At 48.1% G+C, this 22,629-nt stretch overlaps 1 protein-coding gene across 11 annotated transcripts in view; it reads right to left on the reverse strand.

Moving 5' to 3' along the window:
* The window catches only part of ARHGEF2 (Rho/Rac guanine nucleotide exchange factor 2), a 40,651-nt gene that overhangs the window by 15,887 nt on the left and 2,135 nt on the right, over window positions 1–22,629 (reverse strand). For 3 of the 11 annotated variants that reach the window (XM_020912448.2, XM_020912447.2, XM_020912458.2), the window contains exons 3-6: window positions 16,912–16,950; window positions 15,248–15,365; window positions 14,611–14,650; window positions 13,360–13,453 (exon numbers count right to left, since the gene is read on the reverse strand). In XM_020912448.2, the coding sequence (XP_020768107.2) occupies window positions 13,360–13,453; window positions 14,611–14,650; window positions 15,248–15,365; window positions 16,912–16,950 (291 nt within the window). Of the gene's footprint in view, window positions 1–95; window positions 295–2,784; window positions 5,167–7,838; window positions 7,949–8,163; window positions 8,395–9,839; window positions 9,862–13,359; window positions 13,454–14,610; window positions 14,651–15,247; window positions 15,366–16,911; window positions 16,951–22,629 lie in introns of those variants that run through there. The other 8 variants (XM_020912449.2, XM_020912452.2, XM_020912457.2 and 5 more) reach the window with 7 other exon arrangements.

The raw sequence follows: 22,629 nt of genomic DNA on the forward strand, positions 1-22,629 counted from the left end.
ACCACTTCCTGAGGCAGAGGCTGCCACGGCGTGTCAGAGGTAGCTGTCCAGGAATGACTGGCCATCCCCAAGGGCCGAGCCGGCCCCTGACCTACCTGGCCCCTGCGGCTGGGTTGCCTCCTGTTGCCGCTCATCTCCACGGCTCTAGACCTCCGCGTCCTCACTCCACCTCCCGGCTCTAGCTCTGCTCGCCCCCAAGCTGCTGTACTCTCTTCTCTGTGCCGGGGGAAGATGCGCAGAGAGGAGGGGAGAGCAGGCAAAGCAGAAGGTGCCAGCTCACCAGCGCTTTCAAATCTATGGGAGTGAGCTCCTCTTATAACCATGACAACCGGTGGTGGCGCCACTGTCTCCGTGGCAGTGGCAGTCACAGTGGGGGGGCAGGAGATCCCCTGATCAGATTGGCTGAAGGGGGCAGGATGCCGCCGCTGCCCCCCTCAACAGGAGGTCAGGATCCCAAACCTCAGAGGCCTCCCCGTCTGCTCAGCCCAGGGACACAGGGCCTCTGCGGGAGGCAGCATGTCCCCTGCTAACCTCAAGGAGGAGGAGCCTGTTTCACTCTCTTCACTTGTCCTCTCTGGGATCTTTAAGAAAGGAAACTTGGCCATCAAGGTCTCATTCCTGGCAGGAAGTCTCTTCTGCAGTTTAACTTTTATCCTTCTCACACTCCCCTCCAAATCCTAGGATCACTCCCTTCTTCCTCCTCACCCAGTTAGTCTAGGAAGTCCTTTCTGGCATCCGCCCTCCATCCCAGCTGCAGCGTCAGTTCCTCCTGCTCTGCTCTGTCGAGATGGGGCACTCTCTGGGCTCTCTGCAGAACCTCAGAAGTGGGCATTTCCCACCAGCTTTCTCATCTCCTGCTTCACCCCCCTGACACCCACCTCTGCAGGTCAAGTCCTTCTCCCTGACCCCTTTCTGTCCTTCCTCAAGGCCTCTGAGCTTTCCCTGAACCTGAGGAGATGAGAAGACGGGACACCGTGCTTTACACCCATTCCAGGATCCTCCTCAGTAGTCACCTCAGATCCCTGGATTTTCCCTCCACTTAGAGAACTGAGAGCAGCAAGCAGAGATGACAAGGCCACTCCTTGCAAGGCTTCCCTGCCTCTCTCAGAAACCAAAGAGTGAGATCTTGATGGCCGAGGGTAATGAGCCCCAAGTCAGATGATGCTGTCTGGGGCCCTGGGACAGCCAATCAAAACTCAGAGAAGAAGCCGCAGTCTGGACTTGGGGGTGGGGGGCCCAGTCCTGACTCTCAGCTGAAGTCCCTCTAGCAGCGAGGAGGTGGGGGAGGGGAAGAGACGCACTGGCCAGGGGTGAGGATGGAAAAGGGAAGTGTGGAGGGACAGGATGAGTCAACAGCGCGGGGGCCAGAGGGCACTGGGCCGTGGTGCCCGAGGGTCTCAGGGCTTCCTCGTGCCCCAGGATCCCTCTCTCTCCCGCCGACCCTCAGAAGTACCAAGTGTGTCTGATAGTGAGCAGAGCCTAGAGGTCTTGAGGTCACGCCCCACCAATCACCCACTTTCCCTTTCTCCTCCCCTGCCAGCCTCCCGTTCTCCCTCTAACACCCTCTCCTTCCCATCCCCTGGCCTCCCACCCCTTCCCCACTCTTGCTTCTCCTCGGCTGCCCTTGGCCTCGCCCTCCCCTCCTCCTATCGTCAGGGGAGCTCACCAACCTCTCACTCTAACCTCCCTTTTTCTATTCTGGTACCTACCTATCTGGACCACTAGAAAATTCTCTCTTTGGTCTAACCGCCATATGCCCAGCTCCAAATTATAGCTCTTTAGGAAATCTAATCCTCCTCTGAGTAAAATGGCCTTATAGAACCTGGGAGACTCCCCTCATAGCTCAGTCGGTAAAGAGTCTGCCTGCAATGCAGGAGACCCAGGTTCGATTCCTGGGTTGGGAAGATCCCCTGGAGAAGGAAATGGCAACCCACTCCAGTATTCTTGCCTGGGAAATCCCCTGGACAGAGGAGCCTGCGAGGCCATAGTCCATGGGGTTGCTCAGACAAGACTTAGTGACTAAACCACCACCACCACCATAGAACCTCAAAGTCCAAGTCCAGACAGCTCACTGCCCTACACGCTGCCTTCTCTTCTCCTCGCCTACCCTCCCAACCTTCTCCATGACACAAACAGAGAAGTCTAGGGAAGTGTTATGTTTGAATTAAAAGTAAGCAAACAAAAATCCATGACCATGTTAAAAAAAGCAACATGGGGAGGGGAAAATTAGGGGTATGGGATTAAGAGATACAAACTACTGTGTATAAAATAGATAAGCAGGGAATTCCCTGCTGTCCAGTAGTTACAACTCTGCAATCTCATTGCTGAGGGTTCAGTCCCTGGTTGGGGAACTAAAATCCACACAGCATGACCAAAAAAACAAAAACAAACAGATAAGAAGCGAGGATGTATTGTATAGCACAGGGAGTTATAGCCATTATCTTGTAATAACTTTAATGGAGCATACATAATCTGTAAAAATACTAAAACTAATATAATATGGTAAATCAACTATATTTTTTAAAACAGTGACATGTCTGAATCAGAGTCAACTCCAAAATGGGCAGTCCTGCAGATCTGCTGTAGTGCTGCCACGACAGCGGCCCCCTCTCCTCCCCCGACCTCTGCCCTCTGCCTTCCACCCTGAGGCCTCCAGGAGCACTCACCGGGGAAAGAGGCGGGGAAAGAGGGCGAGAGGGCTGGGGCAGCCAGAGGACAGGGTCTCCTGTGGACCTCCCCTCTCTGGCTACAAGGGCCCAGCCTCCTCCACCTCCCAACACTCACCCGCTCTCCAAGGGACCCTCTGTCTAGGTGGGCCAGCAGCGGGCAGCAGCCACAGCAGCAGCACATCCCAACACAGACGCTGCCCAGCAGCGAGCGGCCCTGGCACTGCCTAGTGCTATTGTCCTGGAGGCAGTCTGCACCCTCCCCAAGGAGGACAGAGGGCCGGCACCCCGGGGCTGCCTGCTCCAGGGTGAGGGCCGTGTGTGCTTCTCTGTCCTACTCTTTCCAAGTATTCTTAAGATCACCCCTGTTACCTGCCTGCCCACCAGCCAGCAGGACAGCCCTTCACCTCATGACCCCATCTAGCCACCAAGAAAAGGGCCCATCACCCCCCAGCCCACAACACCCACTCGCAGCCTCAGAGGCCCTTCCTGCTTGCTTCAGCCCTCTACTGTCCAGTGTCCAGACTCCTGCTTTCTTAAAACCCTCACAGAAAGCCTTGCTACACAGCCTGCATCTCCGCCACTGCTGCATCAAGGATGAAATGCATAAAGCACGGGAAAGTACAAGAACAACAGCTGGAACATAATAGGCACTCAACATGTGTTAGCAAAGAAAGGAAGTAAAGGATGGATGGATGGCCAGACACCAGGACAAGGGGTCCTAGCAGCACCCTCACCCCTGCTCTAGGAATCCCCTCATTCTTTATCACAGCTTTGGAGCTTTCAGTCTCCCCTTCCACCTCCTCTCTTTCTCTCTCTTTGGCTGAGTCATGCACTTGCGAAATCTTAGTTCCCTGACCAGGAATTGAACCTGTACCCTGGGCCCTGGAAGCATGCAGTCTTAACCACTGGGCCACCAGGGAACTCTGGTCTCCTCCTCTCCTGTTATTCTTCCTTTACCTCCTCCGGGAACTTCACTCCTAATTCCTTTGAATTTAGGCTCAGATGGTATCCTCTGAAAGTCAGGAGAAGACTTTCCTTTCCACTGTCACCCCAGACTTTGGTCATTTTGGAGAAAGAAAGACTAGGCAAATGGCAGAGGGCATTGAGGCTGCTGGCTCAAACACAGAGGCAGTCTCCCCTTCCTCTGTGCCGAGAGATGAGGAAAAAAGTGACATACGCAAGGCCAAGGAATGCCAAAGCCTGGACTTTGGCTTCCTGTGTTCCCAAGTGGGCAGCAGAGGGTGGCGGAGCTGACCCAGAGGAGAGAGGGCCTCTCCAAACAGAGCCTAAGCTCTCAGTATCCTTGTTCCTCCATCAGGTATGTCCAAACCAAGACCTCTGGAGAAGTCACATGATGCTGAGGATGACCTCTGCACCTGGGCAACAGGCAGCAGCCTCCTCCCCAAGGTGGTACAGTCTCTGTCCAGGCTGTGCTTGGTGGCCAGAAGGTCCCTGGAAGGTTCTACTAGGTTTCAAGTCATCTGTGGCTTAGACCCTGGACAGCAGGGTTTCAGAGTCATAGGCTGCAAAGGGCCATGAGTCCTGAGGGATGGGTTCTAGGGCTGGGAAATGAGAGAAGGGGTTCCTGGCCATGGGACTGAGAAGAGGGCTTGGGGTGGTCTCAGCCAGGCTTTGCTTCCTTTATGAGCTTCCATGGATAAGATGAAGGCAGGAGGCTGAGGAGAAGGTGGCCAAACAGAAACGTTAACACCAAAGCCAGAAACCTAACACAAAAAGACATCGCTGAACACACAAAGGCACTTAATAAACGCTCGCTTGATGAATGAAGATGAGATACCGGACGGTGGGCGTGGGCACACGAGTGGAGCAGAAGAGGGGTGCTGAGGGCCATAGGGAATAAAGTTGGGCTGGAGACCGTGAGACTCAGGCATCCTGAACCCCAGCCCGCACCCCCACCAGGCCACACCTGTCGGGTCAGGAGAGAAAGACAAGCAGAGATGGAGGGGGGCAGTGATGCAAACAGACGGGCATTTGTGCAGGCGAACAATAGCTGTGCCAGGACTCCCTGCCCTCCTGGCACAGGGCAGGCCGGCTGAGTTGGGAGGGGGGCAGCTGCTGCCTGCAGCCCCTCCCCCACCCTCCCCCAAGGAGACATAAACAAACCCAGAAGGGTCCAGACAGCGCCTCTCAGCCATTTCTCCGACCAGCTCCAGGAACCATGACCAATCTGCTCCCTCTCGTTCCTAGATGATACTTCAAAGGAGAGACTGAGCTAAGAATGGAACTACTTCCTCACGTCCAGAGTGCAATAAGCCCCCTACTTTGGTGACCATCATTCAGAACAGTGACCCAGAGCATCTAAGGACAGGCAGACTGACACAGACACCCACACCGACACACAAACACATCAACACACAGGACAGGACATGTGCACACAGGGGATTCACTCCTTCAGATCTGCCCTCCCTAACTCCCAGGTCAGGGGTTCCAGGAAAGCCAGAGGGCTGAGACGGAACCCCTCTTTAAATCCCTCGGGCAGCCCAGGCACATCCCTCTGTAGGCGCCATCCCACCCCCTGGAGTCACTCATCCACTTCCTTAAGCATTACGCTCCCTTCCCCCATCCTTGCTTCTCCCCTCCCCCTTAGCTCTTTTCCTAACCTCTAAGACCCCAAGAATCTTTTCCTATGCCCCGCAAAGCCTCAGCCTCTCTGGAGACCCCCCAATTCCTCAACTTCCCTCCCAGACTGCCAGCACCGCCAGTTCCCTCGGGGGCTCCCCCAGCCCTTGTCTCCGGTTCCACTCCCCGTCCTGCACACAAAGCCAGCCACCTCTCCAACACTCAGAACAAAGAAATAGTCTCTCTCCTCTCCACCACCACCACGCTCCAAAGCTGGGGTCCTTTAGATTCCAAGGGGACCCCCTAGCCTCCAGAGCCATCCCTGGTCCTCTGGTCCCTGCTTCCTTCTAGGCAGGAAAGGACTCTTTGTTCTGAGAGAGGAGATAGTTAAGGTTTGGGGGAGGAGGAAGGTGGGAACAGAGGAGGAAAGACAGAAAAGGGACCTCTGGGGTTTGGGGCCTATGGAGGTAAGAAGTAGAGCACAGAGAATGAGGGGGTGGAGGACTGAAGACAGCCTGGAAGAATAGAAATAGAGTGAAAAGAGAAAGGAGTCATGGGTGGTGGTGCGGGAGCTGCACAGACTCTAGGAGAGTGGGAAGGAGAAAGGGGCAGGTTCCACTTAAATTCCTTCTTCAAGGAAGTACTGAGGAGGAAGGCAAGGAATGGTGGGGGGTGGGGGCTATCAGGACCTGCTGTGAGGCATCCCCCCAAATAGGTAGCAGGGAGACCATCTTCCTCAAATTATCTCATTTCCAGCAGGCCCCCTCTACTTCCCACCGCAGTATAAAAAGAAAGGAGACAGCTGGTGTGCTTGGGGGAGGGGGAAGAGGGGATCCAGGGTTTGTTGGCTAAGAACCAACTCCCCTCTTCTGTAACCACAGTTTTCCGGAGGTGGCCCTCCCCTTCCGACCAGCCCAAACTGACAAGCACCCTCCTCCAGTGGCCTCCCTGCCCTCTCAGATCTACCCACTCAGCCCCCCACATCCCCACTCCCAATCAGATTCCCAACACCCCCCAAACCAAGATCAGCCCCAGGACCCCAGGATGGAAAAAGTCAAGCTTCTAGATTCCCAGTCCTCCCAACGACCCAAAACAAAACAAACACTAACCCCCCCACAAGGCATTAGGACCCAGTTATCTGGCTCCCCAACTCCTCCCAATAACAGAAAAGGGACCCCAGTATCTACCTTCCCAGAACCCCTGTCTATAGCCCCTCACCAGTGCCCCCACGGCTTTCCTTTTTAGGGTGGAACCAAATTTCCGTGGTTTCATAAAACCTCTCCTCCCCCCTTGGCTCTACTCCAGAGTCTCAGCTCAAACGGTTGAAAAATAAACAGACTTTCATAGCTGGGGCCTGGCCTGGCGCAGGGTTGGGAAGAGCCTGCCCGCCACCCCGCTGTTTCACCGCACTTCAGCCGTCACTCCTCTGGGCTGTTTGTCTCAGGCCCTACGCAAACCCCCAGTTGCTCTCCTGTTAGCAGCATCTTATCCCAGCCCCTCTAAAGAAAAGTTCCAGGACAGAACCTCTCCCAAGTTGGTCTCTAGATAGGTGGCCAGGCCAGGAGCTAGGAGGGAAGTTGGGGAAAGGGGTTCCATCATCTCTGAGGGCTCCGAAGCAGTACTGCCCCCATGCCGAAGACAGTGATGGTGATCAGCATAGGCTGCCTGCCAGGGCAGAACACTGGGATTGGAAAGAGGCCAGAGATTAAACCAGCTATGGACTGGGTCTTGGCCTTTCCAATAACGGGTATACTGTGGCTGCCTCAGGCAGCTGGGAGGTGCTGTTTGCATGCACCACCTTCCTCCCAGCTCTCACTTATTCACATACAAGTCAGCTTCATCATTTCCTGGGGGCTGAAGTGTGGACAGGTCACAGTCTTTGGCAGTGGGCCTGGGTACAAAGGCAGAAAAAAAAGGATACTTGGAAAGGAGTGGCCAAGATCTGGAGATAGGGTTGGGGGACTAGGCTAACTATATACCCAGACTCTAGAAATGACAGAACAGTCCCAAGATGAAGAGATAACAGCAGAGGTGGGGAGGAGGGAGGAGGGCACAGCGCCAAGTGGGTCAGCCTAAAGGTTTCAGGTTATTTCAGGAAGCTGGTGGGGCAAAAAGGGATGGGCGACCCTGATATTTCGGGAACTGGGGTGCCCAGGAACCCTCCTAAGGATGGAAGAAAGGATCCTAGCTACACAAAGACCTCTGCTCCTTTCACCTGAGGGTGATGCCTTGGGGGGGAAGTAAGCTGTCCCTAAGCTGTCCTGACCCCAGTCACCCGCACACCGGCGGGGAGAACTGAATCACAGCTGGAAAGTCCATCGGCGAGGAGAGGAGGAGCTGACTTTTGTCTTGCACGGGTGGTGATGCGGGTGGTGTTGGTGGTGGGAGGAAGCTGGGAAACCACCCCCTCCCACCCCTCGGCCGGATGGCGGGGACAAAGAGGGAACGACGGAGCCAGCGACTGCAGGGGGGTGGGGGGGTTATACAGAGAGCAACCTGGTGGGACCCTGGGAGAGGGGGTCCCCGAGAATCTTCACCGGCCCCACCCCCGCGACACACACACCTCCCTGTTCCCACTCCGTCCCTTACCGGAGCAACTTTCTTTCACGCGGCCCAAAACACCGAGTCCCGCCGGATCGGAAGCAGCCCAACCCCAGGTCCGCTCTCTCCCGGGATCCCGGCGGAGAATCAGCACAGAGCTGGAGCCGCGGGTCGCGGCGACGGCTCCCCCAGCCCCCTCCCCACTCACTCACAGTCCCCACCCACCGCGTCCCGCCGCTTTCCCGGCCATCGCTCCGCCCGATTTTGGCGCCCAGAAAGCAGGCGGGGAGACCAGGGAGCGCCGCGCGGCTGCCGGGGATCGAAGGGCACCCCGAGGACCGCGGGCGGGAGGGACAGGGGTTTCAGAGCCCACCTTGCTGGCCAGCTCTTTGCTCCGGTCGATCCGCGCCCGTGTGAGGGATTCGATCCGAGACATAATCCGATGGAGGGGCGCCCAGGAGGATGCGGCGCGGACCCAGGCGTCCAGCTATTGTGGGGGGAGGGCGGGGGAGGGGTCTGCCCCGCACGCGTCAGTCTGGGGGACAGGAAGTCTGACTCCCCTCGCCCGGCACCCAGCGCCAGTTCCTCAAACCCGAGTCTCCACCCCCGCCCGAGCTCAGGAAGGGGGGAGGCGGGGCAGAGGGAGGGCGGGGTGCCGTGCGGACGGGACGCCTCGGTCAGTGGAGGGGCGGCTCACAAGTACGCGGGGCCGTGGACGGGCAGTCAAGCGCCTGTGTGTGCCTGTGTGTGTGTTGGGGGGGGGTCTCTAACCCCAGACGCCGCCTCGGCTGCAGTTTTCCTAAAACCCTCCCTAACCCGCCCCATAGCCTCCACCCCACCTTCATCTTCCCCTTCCCCTTCTCCTCCCCCAAAGCAGTCCATCAGTCTAGAAAGACCCGCGGGGCCAGAGGATTCCAGCCGTTCCCAGCTCTCCAGGGAACCCGGACCAGTTCCTTCCAGGCCTTCGGGGGCCCATCAAAGCAGGCCAGAGCTGACCGACCCCTTTTACAATGGGGGCAGGGGTGGGGAGAGGGCGGAGAAATCAAAGGGGAACTAAAGGCTGGGTTTTAGTTCTTTATAAGGCCTGGAGGAAGAATCCGAGAGGAGAGAGTCCTTCCCCAAGTCCCCATCCTCTCTGGGGCCTTCCAGGCCGGCACCCTGCCTACCCCCTTCCCTCCTGCTTCTGCCTCCACTGACTGCTGGGGCCAGGGGTTGTGGGACCAAGGCGCTGAGGAAGTCCTTCTTTGTGTCTAATCCCAGTTCTCTCTGTTGCAAGTTAGGCCAGAACCAGAAAGCCCAGCAGCCAGCCTGCCCCACTGGAGAATGGCCAGTGTCTCCATGAGGGGGAGCGTGGAGTGGGACACACTTTCTGGAAACTCTGCCCCAGCCTCAGGCAACCCCCACCTTTTGGGGGAAACGCCTCCTCCTCTAGAATTATAATCATTCCACGTTGCCCTTCATTTCTACGTCTCAGAGCCTCTGTGTCTCTGGAGCAACCAGAAGCACAGAGAGTCCTGGAACAGAGCATCTTAAGTTTATAGGGTCCTGCCTGACGCTGGTCCCCAAAGGTGTGGAGGAAGGAAGGGAGGAGAGGAGGCCCAACCCAGACCCAGCGGCTCCCTGCAGGGCTTCAGCAGCAGGGTCTGGCTGCAGGTTTCAAGCCCAGCTCAGCACTCTTGTAGGTGCCAATTTTAGCCTCTGCCACTATTTTGGGCTCCACTGCCTCACCACTGGCTGAGCTCCTTGGGCTTCTCACCCCCACGCTGCTCCTCTGACTTCCCCTCCTGCCTAGCAACTCCTTCACCTCCTTCTTCACCCATTCCCCTGTTTAGGATCCTTATATAGCAAAGACCAGAAGAAAAGGAGAGAAAACAACCATGCCCAGTTCGAGGCTGGCTGGAAACTAGAAAGCAGAAAGGACTTCCCAGGGCCATCAGGGAGGCTGACCTTTCCAGGGCTGCACCTGCACGGGAGGTCTACAGGAAGGCCCTAGGAGCTCCCCAAAAAGCAGTGGTCTTGAAGCTCCTAGACCCATTACCCCAGACTTACCTCCCCCCAGTGGGCGGCCAGGGCTGAGGAATGTACTAAATTTAAAAACAGACAGCCAGAAGCCAGAATCCTAGCCGCAAGGCTCCACCCACTGGGGGCCCAGAGACCAGGGGTAGGCTGAGACCTCGGCTTTTCTCCCAGGCCTGGGGTAGGAGGGTGTTGCAAGCTAAGGATGGAATTTTAAAGGGCCAAACTCCAGTCTGGATCTGCAGTAAACCCAGGACCTGAATCCCAGAGTTATGTGAGGGATCTCAGTCACCAAACTCAACTTAGAAGGTCTCTATATGAAGGAAGAGGACCTAATCTCGTAACCCTCTTCTGTCTCCCACCCCAATCTTCAATAAACTTTCCACCCATTTGCTCTTTGTTACCTTCCCTCTTACCCTTCCTCTTCTTCCTCTTAAGAGGTGAATAGTAAGAAGGGGACTTAGGGAGTGGGTAAAGGGAGTCAGACTACTTTTAAGAACACCTGTGTTTTTAGCGAGCTAGGCCTGCAGCTTGACTTAATTTCCACTTTCTGTATCCTCTGGAATAGTGAACCCTTTTCCTTTTGCTTTGGCATCCCCTGACCATTCTTCCAAACCATTTTCATCTCAGTCCCTGCTCCTTCTATCCAGTGATGCCTCTCAGATTTTCTAAAATTATTTTTTTAGATACACAGAAACAAAAGCCAATACTAATTTCTGCCAGAATCTAAAAGTAACCACCCCTTCTTTAGCTTATTTAATTTGATAGAGAAGTGCCTGCGTGCTCAGTCGTGTCCGACTCTTTGTGACCCCATCAATCGTAGCCTGCCAGGCTCTTCTGTCCATGGGAGTACCCAGGCAAGGATACTGGAGTGGGTTGCCATTTCCTTCTCCAAGGGCGCTTCCTAACCCAGGAATTGAACCCATGTCTCTTGTATCTCTTACGTCTCCTGCATCGGCAGGCAGGTTCTTTACCATTAGCGCCACCAGGGACGCCCTAACTTGACAGTTAAGTCCCCCACATTTCAGGGGTAGGGAGGCCGTCCCAGAGAAGAACCTGGTTGTCAGGGTCTTGTCCAGTAGATGAGCGGAGAAAGCCACAAAGATACCTGGGCCCAAGTCCTGTGGTGCCCAAGAGGTTTGTTTTTCTTATTACTTTGGACCTTGTGTATTGTGGAGGGGATGATTAAGGCATTATTGACTCCAATGGCCATCCATCAGAAATGGTGGAAGAAGGGGACTTCCCTGGTGGTCCAATGGCTAAGGCTCCATGCTCCCAGTGCAGGGGGCCCGGGTTCAATCCCTGGTTGGGGAACTAGATCTCACATGCCACAGCGGAGCGTTCGAATGCCACAGTTAAAATATCCTGCATGCCGCAACTAAGACCTGGCACAGCCAAGTACATAAATACTTTAAAAAGAAGAATTGGTGGAAGAAGTAAAGAGAGGAAATAAACTGTTCCATAGGTTTACTGACAGAGGCAGAGGCAACAGTATATAGTCAAAGCTCTAGGTTCATAATACAGCTCCACCTCTTACTAACTGTGGGGTCCTGGGCAAGTGGCTTAGCCTCCAAGTTACCTTGCCATAAAATGGAAATTAAAATACTTATCTTTGCCAGAGTGTTATAAGAATTAAATGAGATGAGGACTTCCCTGGTGGAGCAGTGGATCAGAATCCGCCTGCCAGTGTAGGGGTCACAGGTTCCATCCCTGGTCCAGGAATATCCCATATGCCTCTGAGCAACTAAGCCCATGCCCCTGTGTCACAACTACTGGAGCCGGAGCACCCTCGAAGCAGCAAGTCACAACCGCTGAGCCTGTGTGCTGGAACTGCTGAAGCCCGTGCGCCTGGAGCCTGTGCTCCACAGCTAGAGAGTAGCCCCTGCTCTTCACAACTAGAAAGAGCCCACATGGAGCAGTGAAGACTCAGCGCAGTCAAAAATGAATTAAAAAAAAAAAACATGAGATGAGCTCTGTAGAAGTGTTGTTGTCAACTCTGCATTGCTCGTCAAGTAAGAAGAAATAAGCTACTTCCTTCTTTCAGTGCTTGACTGAGCTTCTCTCCAGCCACACCTCTGGTGTTTACCTGCTTATGGCCCCTATCCTGAGCTAGGAGGAGGGGAAAGGAAGAGATTTAGTGACTCAAGAACACACATTCATGGGGGTAGGAGCAAGATGAACCAAGAGATGACAAAGAGGGAAACAGGTAGACAGGACCAGAGCGCTGGTGAGGAAAGGAGACGGGGACAATGTCCTGATGATGCTAGTCCTTCCTGCTGCTGGCCTGGGCTCGCCTCTGCCCACTTTCCCCTTCATCCCCTCACCAAACTGCCAGGCCAAGGGTGGGCAAATGCAAACCAACTGGGATCTGGATGGCCCCTGGGCAGCATCGACTTCCCCTCTTATTCACATCGCAAGAAAAGAGGGTGATTCTTCCATCAGGCTCTCCTACCCTGCACTGAGAGCCTGTGGGGTGAGGGGCCCCAGGGCCAAGGTCTCAGTATTGGCTTTGTTCCCTAGAGAGCTCTGCCCCCCACCAAGAGGCAAGAAGGAGCCTCACTGTGCCCAGCTTGCCCTGGTCTCAGACTGCCTGACCTCATGCTTCAGCTTCTCACTATAGCCTGCGGTGAGAAGGTGCTAAGAACCTGGTTTCATTTCTGCCCTCCCTGCCTACCCAGAGGAAGGAGAATCCTGGCTAAAAGACTGACAGAGAAGAGGGCCCAGGCCCTGCAGGCGGGTGAGAACTTTACTGGGTAAGAAACCTGTGGTGTTTCCAGGTGAATATGATGATGTCTCGTCTGGGGTTTTTCTCAGTGTTCAGAAGCTACCCCGGTGGGAAAATACATGCATACTGGGGTAAGCCAGAAGAGGAAAAGGGGGATGGCTCATTCTGCCAGTAAATGAAGAAAGTAGAAATGAATTCAAACAGTAGGCAGAGGTCCCAGTTTCACCAGAGCCTGGGGGTTGGTAATATGGGAGAGCAATGTGCCTTCATCTTCCTGGGGTCAGAACTGCACACGGCCCCACATGCGTGCTGTATGTGTGCTTCCATAATCATACACTCCTGGCTTCCACTCTGCCTATGGTCTAATTTCAAGTCCTTCAGCTGCTATATCCACCCATAAAATTATGAGTGTAAAAGCACTTTGCAAAGCCTAATACTCTCTGAAGAAGTAAAAAGTGTTGCTGTAATTATTATCATCATTATGTCCAATGGCTAAGATTTCTGCTGCCCACCTCTTAGCTATGTGGGGCCTAAAGAGAGGGAGGGCTAGGGCACTCCTTAGCTTCTGAGGTTCCTGGCCCTTCTCTTCTTCCAGCTGTCTACAGCTGGCTGCTAAGCTAGAGGCATGGGGAAAGCAGAGGAAAGGAGATTTACTGGGACATAGGGAGGGAGCCTGAGAGACATAATGTGTTCCCTTAAAACTTGACCCATTGCCCTGTGTCTCTGCCTACTGGGGGAAGCTGGGGCGGGGGGCAGATGGTGAGGTGGAGAGGAAGGGAACTGGGGAGGGCAGTGGGGCCCAGGCTTCCCGCCCCCCTGAGCTCCTACCTTGGCCTTCCCAGTCATGCCCAAGATGAAGCTGAGTGTCCGTCGCAGGGAGGAGCCTGCCCAGGTACCTGAGCCCCCTTCCAGTTGGCTGCAGCTGCAGAGAGAAAAAGAACAGGTGAAGAGATGGAGCTAGAGCTGGAAAAGAACAAGATACTCCCAGAGATATGGTGGGTGAAGGTGCCGTAACCAGGGGAGAGAAGATGGAGATTCAGGGGGAAGACTGAGAGGAGGATGGGGACAAGGGAAGGAGGACTTAAAAAGAAGAGGCTCCCACCCCCTACCTCCTGGGATTTTCTGGCTATGGTCACTACAGTTTCCCAGGCCCCTCTATATATGAGGGAAACTCCAGGCTCCTCCCAGATAAATACAGACTCCCCCCCTCCTCCCGAATCCAGGACCAATCTCCTTCATACTGCTTCCCAACGGAAATGATATGGGGTGTGGTGGGCTCTCCAAGAGAACGTTTTTCCCTTACAAAACAAGAGCCCTGTGTACGACCCTCTCTGCTGTGTGGAAAGGGCCTCTGGGCCTACCGCCAATAAGGACTGAATTTCCTGGGATTTCATCAGCCCCATCCCATGAGCTAATCCCAAACCCAGAGCCAGGAGGATGTGTCAGCTAGAGATTTTCAGGACCACAAATCAGAGCTTGATATCTTAAAGGGCCCATTCCCAGCTCACACACCCACACTGTCTCAGAGGGCTGACCCACTCTAATCAGGCTTTGGCTGCAGGAGCCAAACAAACAGGTGCTGATTCGGCATGCTTATTTACATAGACACTGAAAGCGCCCAGCTTCCACCTCGATCCTTGAACTACACGCCTTCAGCCCCTGCCCTCTCCCCTAGGGCTCAACTGCCCATGCCCACCTCTTCTTAGGGCCACTCCCCATTGGTTCCTGGTCACGGTCTCTCCCTAAGATTGTAGAGCAGCCAATCTTCTGACCCTGACAACAGCCATCGACCTCCACTCTCCTGTTCAAGAGACACCCTGGGGTCTAGATACTCCTTTTCTTTCTCTCATTTCTTCCTCATCCCATGGAGCTACCAGGAACCTTCTTTGCCTTCCCTGCCCAATGAGAAGAAGGGGAACTCTTTGCAGTCCAGGGAGAAGGATATTTGGAGGTCTTTGATCAAAAAACGTTAAGGGGAGTAATGTTGCAGAGACCCTTGAGGCTACAAAATTCCTGGCCCAGTCCCATTGCCTCTCCCCCATCCAGGCCTTTGAGAGGCTCCGAATCCCCCAAACTTACCTTTGGCTGAGGTCAGCAGCAGAAGACTGGGACAAATTCCCTGCCAACACAAAAGGAGCCGTGAGGTGTCCAGCTAAAGCCAGACAAAGGCGCTCAGAGCTGCCTCCCCCACCCCCTCCACCTGGATCAGGTTCCCAAGCTGCAGGTGCCTGTGACGCCATTCCTGAGGGCAGGCGCTGGGGAGCAGGGAAGGCGGTGTCTGAGCAGAGCAGAGCTGAAGAACCTAGAAGCCAGGGTAACAGGGCCCTGGGGGGTTGTGTGGAGAAAGGCTGGCGGGGCCAATGTCACAGTTCTGTTCCCAGCGACTGGGAAGGGCAGAGGATTCACTCTGAGCTCCCAGTGCCTCATCCTGAAGACAAGGCACGTTGCAGGTAACTGTCCTCCGTTTCTGGTGAAAGGGGGACCTGGAGAGCCTCTTTCTGTCCTGTGTTCTCCTTCCATGGAAGGAGAACCTCAGAGTACCAAAGTCTTGAATTCAGATCTCTCGTTTGCATAAAGGCATTTTGGAGTTTCCAGGGGTGTGTGGTTGAACACAACACAGGACCTCTGGACCCCAAATTTACAGCTGGCTCTGAGGACTGGGGTGAGACTGGCAGAAGAAGGGGCCACCACTGCTTTGCTCCCCACTTTTACTCACCAGCTGGGTCTGAGCAGCCCAAGAAGCAATTGATGCCACTCATGGATACAGACTTGGAAAGCATACCAGTGCCTGAGTGGTCCAAAGGGCCAGCTGGTGGCTGACTGGAACCCTGATCCTAGAATCAAGTTAAGAATCTTCATGCAAAGACCAAGCTTCAACCATCTTCCCCCCAGGCTCTTCACTTTCCCACAGCAAAAGGCCCTTCAGGCCTTCTACCCCTCCCTGCTACCCATATCTGGAGCATTCCACTTGAAATAGTTAGGAAGTTATTCCTGCTATTTAGCAGTCATCACCCTGTTGCAACTCAAATCCAGGCTGCCTTAATATAGAAAATATCCTAGAAAAGATTTACCCTGAATGGTTTCCAAAATGACAAACTCAATCTACAGAGGTCAGGCAGATAGTGAAACAAACAAAACAAACAAACAAACAAAGTGGGGCAGTCTGGTTTTAAAACAATAGGGAATAGAAATATTCATAAACTGCACACCCAATCTTTCGAGCCCTTTTTTTTTCCCTCAACCCTACTTGGAACATTACAAAAACTGGCTATATATCAGTCCATAAGGCAAAATTTAACATACTTCAGATAATCTCTATCAGAGAGATCATAGGAAGCAATCCTGAAGTCCCTTTTCACAACAGACTGGATAAAGAATCTATGGTATATTTATATATAAAAGCATTATATATACAACAATAAAAATAAACAGACTATAGTTCACCCAACAATACAGATGAACCTCACAAAGAATGCCAAGTGAAAGAATGAAGACACAAACAATTTATATACATAATGGTTATATTCATATAAAATTTAAAACAGGTAAAACTAATTGATATTGTTTAAAGATGCACATAAATGTGGTAAATCTATAAGGAAAATTGACCTTGAAAGTCAAGAAAGTAGTCCTCTCTATCAGGAGAGGGCTGTGAGTAGGGAGGGACCCATGGGGGCTCTGGGTTTGGTGGTACTCTATTTTTTTTTTAACCTAGAGTAGTTACATGAGTGTTTGCTTCCTAATTATTCATTACATTGTACAGATATGTTTTATATACTTTTCTGTACATATGTTATATTTCAAAAAAATTTTTTAAATATCCATATATTTAGAAATTTTAAAATACCCTTCCAAATAAACTTGGTGATCAAAGAAGAAATCACTATGGAAATTTAAAGATACTTTATAACAACAATAATGAAAATACTACTCAACAAAACTTGTAAGAGATCGTCAAAATGTATCTCAAGGATAATTTATAACTTTAAAATGCTTATATTGAAATTTTTTAAATTGAAAATTAATGAGCTATGCCAACTTAAAAGGTTAGAAAAAAGAACAACAAAACAAACCCAAAGAAAATAGAAAAAAGGGTATCATAAAGATAAAAGCAGAAATCAATGAAGTAGTAACAGCATAAAATAGGATCAATAATGCCAAGAGACAGGCCAATAAAATAGACAAAACTTTGATAAAAGTGATGTGCAAATAAAGGCAGAATGAAAAAGTGGATCAAACTATAGAAAGAGTAAAAGGTGACTGGAAAGATAATGCTATCTATAACTTCATGCCAGTGATTTTGAAAATGGAAACAAAATAGATAAATTATTTAAAAAAAAAAAATATATATATATATACATATATATATATATGACTTACCAAAACTGAATCTAGAAGAAATAGAATGTCTGAATGGTCCTATTAAAGAAATGGAATCAGTAGTTAATCTTCCCATAAACAAAACACATAAGGCTAAAACAGTTTTATAGTTCAAGGAATAGATCTTTCAAGCAATAGATCACTGATCCAAACTCTTCCAAAGAATAGAAAACAAAAACAAAAACTTTCAAACCCTTTCCTTGATTCTTAAGCTACACATAGACAATATGACAAAGGAAAATTATGGGCCAATCTCTCTTATGCAAAGTACAAAAATTCCAAACAGTATTAGCAAATATTAGCAAACTGTAATAGATTTTAAATAGCCTTAATAGCCACAAATTATTTACAGCCCCTACCATTATGAAGGACTCTGTCTCTTCACTCTTTGTATCTGGGTGGGCCTGTGACTTACTAACATGAATAGAATGTGACAGAAGTAGCATGATGTGATTTTTGAGACTACACCTCAAGAAACCTTAAAGCTTCCTCTCTTGCCCACTTAGAATGATATTTCCATGTGATGGAGAAGCCATATGAATGAGAACCAAAGTACCAAAACAGGCAACCTAACAACCCACAGGCATGAATATCACCATCCTTGACCATCAGTCCTTTTCAGCCACCAGATAACTGTGACCACATAAGTGAGGCCTGATAGAACTGGCAGAAGAATACTCAGCTGAGCTCAGTCCAAATTAACCATCCATAACACTCTGAGGGGGAAAAATGGTGGTTGTTTTAAGTCATTAAGTTTGGGGTTGATCTATTATGCAGCAATAGATAATTGATGCCACAAATGAATTCCAGTAGTGCATAAGAAAGAGAATCCATCACGAATGAGTTGGAATGATACTAAAAATATGAGGGTGGTTTAAGATAAGGAAAATCTTTAAATGTAATTTACCTCATGACATTTTAAGGAGAAAAAAACATTACCAACTCAGTAAAAGCAAAAAAAAAAAAAAGGATAAAATCCAACATTCACTCATTGTAAAACCAAAGACCAATAGAAGGAATCGTCCTTAACTTGAGGAAGTGAAGTGAAGGTCACTCAGCTCAGCTGTGTCTGACTCTTTTGCAAACCCATAGACTATACAGTCCGTGGAATTCTACAGGCCAGAATATTGGAGTGGTTGGCCGTTCCCTTCTCCAGGGGATCTTCCCAATCCAGGGATCAAACCCATGTCTCCCGAGTTGTAAAGCAGATTCTTTACCAGCTGAACCACCAGGGAAGCCCCCTAACTTGATAGAGTATCTTTTAAAACCTTACAGCCAAAAATCAATTTAAATGGTAAAACATGAAATGTACTCCCTCTAAAATCAGAAACAAGACAAGGATAGCCATTATCCCCATTACTGTTTAGCATTGCAATAGACCCCTAGCCAAGCACAGTAGGACAAGAAAAAGAAATGAAAGAAAGAAATTATTGGAAAAGAAGAAAACAAAGTTCATTTAAAGATGACATAACTGTCTACTTAGAAAAGCCAAAAAGAAAATCCACAAATTGTTATAACTGAAAAAAAGAGAGTTTAATAAGATGAATAACTATAATTAATTCAACTACATTTCTATAAACCAAAAATAATTGTAAAATGTAATTAACACAATTTCTTTATATAAGAAAGCATTTATAATAGCAACAAAATCTATAAGGCACATAGAAATAAATCTAACAAAGATTGATAAGACCTGTATGAAGAAAACTAATACTTTGTTAAAAGACATATTTTTTAGAAAGCCCAACTAAATAGAGATATCATTTTTCATGGATAGGAAGACTCATTAGAAAGAAGTCAGTTTTTCTTAAATTAATCTTTGAATTCAATATAATTTCAATAAAAATTCAGCAAGAATTTTAGCTGATTCTAATAAAGGACCTAGAATAGCCAAGATAATTTTAAAGATAAGTAAAAAAGTTGGAGAACTTAAATTACTACATTTTTAAGATTTACAGTAAAAGCTACATTAGCCAAAAAATAGATAAATAAATAAAACTTGTAAGAAAAAACTCATCTATGGAGAAAGGAATGGCTACCCACTTCAGTATTCTTACCTGGGAAATATGGACAAAGGGGTCTGGCGGGCTACAGTCTGTGGGTGTGGGGTCACAAAGAGTTGACTAGGACTGAGCGACTAACACTTTCACTTTCATAATAAAGCTACATTAATTAAGATAATGTGATACTGGCATAAAAATAAACAAATAGGTCGATGTAACAGAGAACAGGCCCCAGAAACAGACTCACACAAATACACTCACTTGATTTTCAACAAAGACACCACAGCAATTCAAGTAAGAAAGTTTTTTTAATGAAGAAAATGTATATTTTTATGGGGGGAAAAAAACCAAAATTTTGATTTCTTCTATATACAAGAACCTAGATAAGTCACAGACCTAAACATGAAAGCTAAGTCTATAAAGCTTCTGGAAGAAAACATTAGAGAAAAATCTTCACATTCTTGGGGTAGGCAAGATTTCTTAAACATGACCAAAAACACTAAGCACTAAAAAACTGATAAATTGGACTTCATCTAAATTAAAAACTCAAAAAATTAATTAATTAATTAATTAATTAAAAACTCATGCTTATTAAAACACAGTATTAAAATGCAAGTCAAAGGCTGTGAGAAGATATTCACAATACACATATCTGGCAAAGGACTCAAATCCAGAATACATAAAGAGCTCTTACAAATCAATAAGAGAAAGACAAGCTGTTTTAAAAATTGAGCAAAAGACTAGAACAGACATTTCACAAAACAATATATTTGGATGGCCAATGAGAATATGAAAAGGTGCCCAATAAAATTTTTCAACAGGGACATGAGAAGTAAAATCAGAATGAGACAATTCAAAAACACCCACTAGAATGGCTAAAATTAAAATCTTGACAATAACTTATAATGTAAATAGATCTGAAAAAGAATACATATCTATCTATACATGTACAACTGAATCACTTTGCTATACACCTGAAACATTGTAAATCAACTGTACTTCAATAAAAATTAAAAAATTTTAATTTAAAATCTTGATAAAAAAGTATAATATACCTAAGAAAACATCTAATATATATCTATAAACAGTATGAAAAAAATGATAAAACTTTATTGAAATACATTGAATGGAGAGATATACTGTTTTCATGGATAGGAAGAAGCAATATTGTAAAGATGTCCACTTTTCCTAAAATAATTTTTAGATTTAATGCAACGCCAACCAAAATCTCAAAAGTTTTTAATACATAAGTTATACTTCAACAAATATGTTCTTTTTAAATTAAGAAACTGTTTCTTTAAAGACATTATAGAGAGGAAAAAGACAAACCACTTTTCTCAATCTTTGAGAAAAGATCATTGCAACACATATAACAACAAAGGATTAGTTTCAGGATATATAAAGAACACATTCAAAACAATAAAGAAAAAACCTTCAAAGAATCCAATAGAAAAGTGGGCAAAAGATAGGAAAAGGAACTTCACAGAAGAGGAAACACAAATGACCAAGGCATAGAGAAAAAAATGCCAATCTCATTTGTAATAAGGATAATTCAAATTAAAACCACAATGAGATTTATAACCACTAGATTAGCAAAATTAAGAAATCTGATGATTCCAAATGTTGGAAAGCATGTGAATCAATGGAAGCACTTATATAGTGCTGATAGAAATAAAAAGTTTGTTATTATCTCATAAAAATGAACACTGTGTACTCTGTGACCCAATAATTCTACTCCAAGGTATACCTCAGAGAAATTCTTGCAAATGAGCACCAGAAGATGGATAAAAGGATGTTCATAATGACACTCTTCATGATAGCAAAGAATGGAAATTATACAAATGTCCATCAACAGAAGATTGGAATGAAAATAACGGACTACATTTGCAACACATGGATAAAAATTAGAAACAGAATGCTGAGTGAAAATGCAAGTTATAGAAAATTTTGTAGAATATAACATCAGTGTTTTTAAAGTTAGAAACAAAAAAGAAATAATATATTACTAGGCAATGCTTTGTGCAAAAACTTTTTTTTTAACTACTTTTAAAAAGTAAATGAGTGATTAAGAAAATTGAAGACAGTGATTACCTCTGGAGGGGAGGCAAGGGAATAAAAGAGAGGCAGACACAAGCAAAGATAAATGTGTTTGTAATGTTCTTGTTCTTGAGATGGGTGGCTGATTGATTAGGCATTCATTTTTCAATACTACATTTAAGACAATGGAAAAATACAATACAGAATATAAGCAACTCTGGCAAACTGGAGGATAAAGCTCCCATCTAAGGACATCTGAATTTTAGAAATCGTAAACACTGTGCTGGCCAAACAAAATAAATTTTGAGCTAGACTTGGCTCATGGACTGTCAGTCTGCAAGTCCCAGTCTAGTTTAATGAACTTCAGACTTTTAGTCTATGGACACTGCAGAGGACTTAGCACCAACTTGCTGCTGCAGGAAGAAACAGACAAACAAACAAAAAACAGACAGACAAGGAGAAATTTAAGGGAAGTACTTAAAGATTAGATGAAGAGAGGAATGAGAGAAGGAAGGCATAAAAAGAGAAGAAGAAAAAATAACACTAGAGAGGGGAGAAAAGAAGGAGACACATAATACCAGGAAGCGGCAGCCGGACAGAGAGAGAGGTGGAAGAGGGGGGAAATGAGTTTGAAAGGCCCGGAGGGGAGAAGAGGGGAAAAAAAACCACTGTCTTCTGCATATTAGCCACAGTACTGGGCACTTCAACACTTTTCCCCAGTAAAACAATCACAACTTGAAAAGACAGGTTTTAGTAGCCTGATTTTCAGAAAGATGAAATGCATTGTTCACCTAGGAGTCAGTGTGACTCCCCAATGCTGTTCTTTCTACTATACCACAAGGAACTGGGCTGGAGGGAAGAAATGCAGAAATGCTGATGGAGAAGAGTGTGACCTGGGAAAAGACGGGGTTTGCCGCTCCCCTGACAGACTGTAACAGCCCCTTCTTCTCAGCCTCTCGCCTGAACCACAGGCACGAGGGCCATGAGGCCGGTGGGTACACTGGCCAGTCAGAGTATGTGCTGGACAGGACGTAACCTTAAGTCACTGAGCTTGAGGCGTTTCTGTGGACAGCTGTCCCTCATTATCCATGGGGGACTGATTCCAGGATCCCATGGATACCAAAATCCAAGGATGCTCAAGTCCTTTATATAAAATGGCATAATAGTTGCATATAACCTATGTGCATCCTCCCATATACTTTAAATCAGCTCTAGATTAATTATAATACCTCATGCAATGTAAATGCCACATAAATTAGTTGCAAACATAATGTAAATGATATGTAAATATTTGCCAGCATGAGGTAAATTCAAGTTTTGTTGGAACTTTCTGGAATTTTTTTTTCAAGTATTTTTGACCCATGCTTGGTTGAATCCATGGATGTTGAACTTGTGCATATGGAGGGCTGACTATACTCAGGGACTCTTAGCTAGCAGACCCAGAGGTGTCTCTAAAACCTCCGTGTATCCTCAGCAGTCCCTAGGTCCTGGTTTGAGATCTTCCCTGTGATGTTCCCTGAAGCCAGAAGCCTGAGCAATCTCTACATCCTTTCTTACTTGATGGTCCTGTAATTATATTGTTAGAGAACTATTGTGTTTCAGGGTTACCAGATGCCTAGTTTCATCCTACAAATAGTAAGTTCATCTCCAAATCTGCGAAATGTGGGGTCCACAGAAA

This window comes from Odocoileus virginianus, chromosome 5, assembly GCF_023699985.2.
Source record: "Odocoileus virginianus isolate 20LAN1187 ecotype Illinois chromosome 5, Ovbor_1.2, whole genome shotgun sequence".
NCBI classification, from domain to species: Eukaryota; Metazoa; Chordata; class Mammalia; order Artiodactyla; family Cervidae; genus Odocoileus; species Odocoileus virginianus.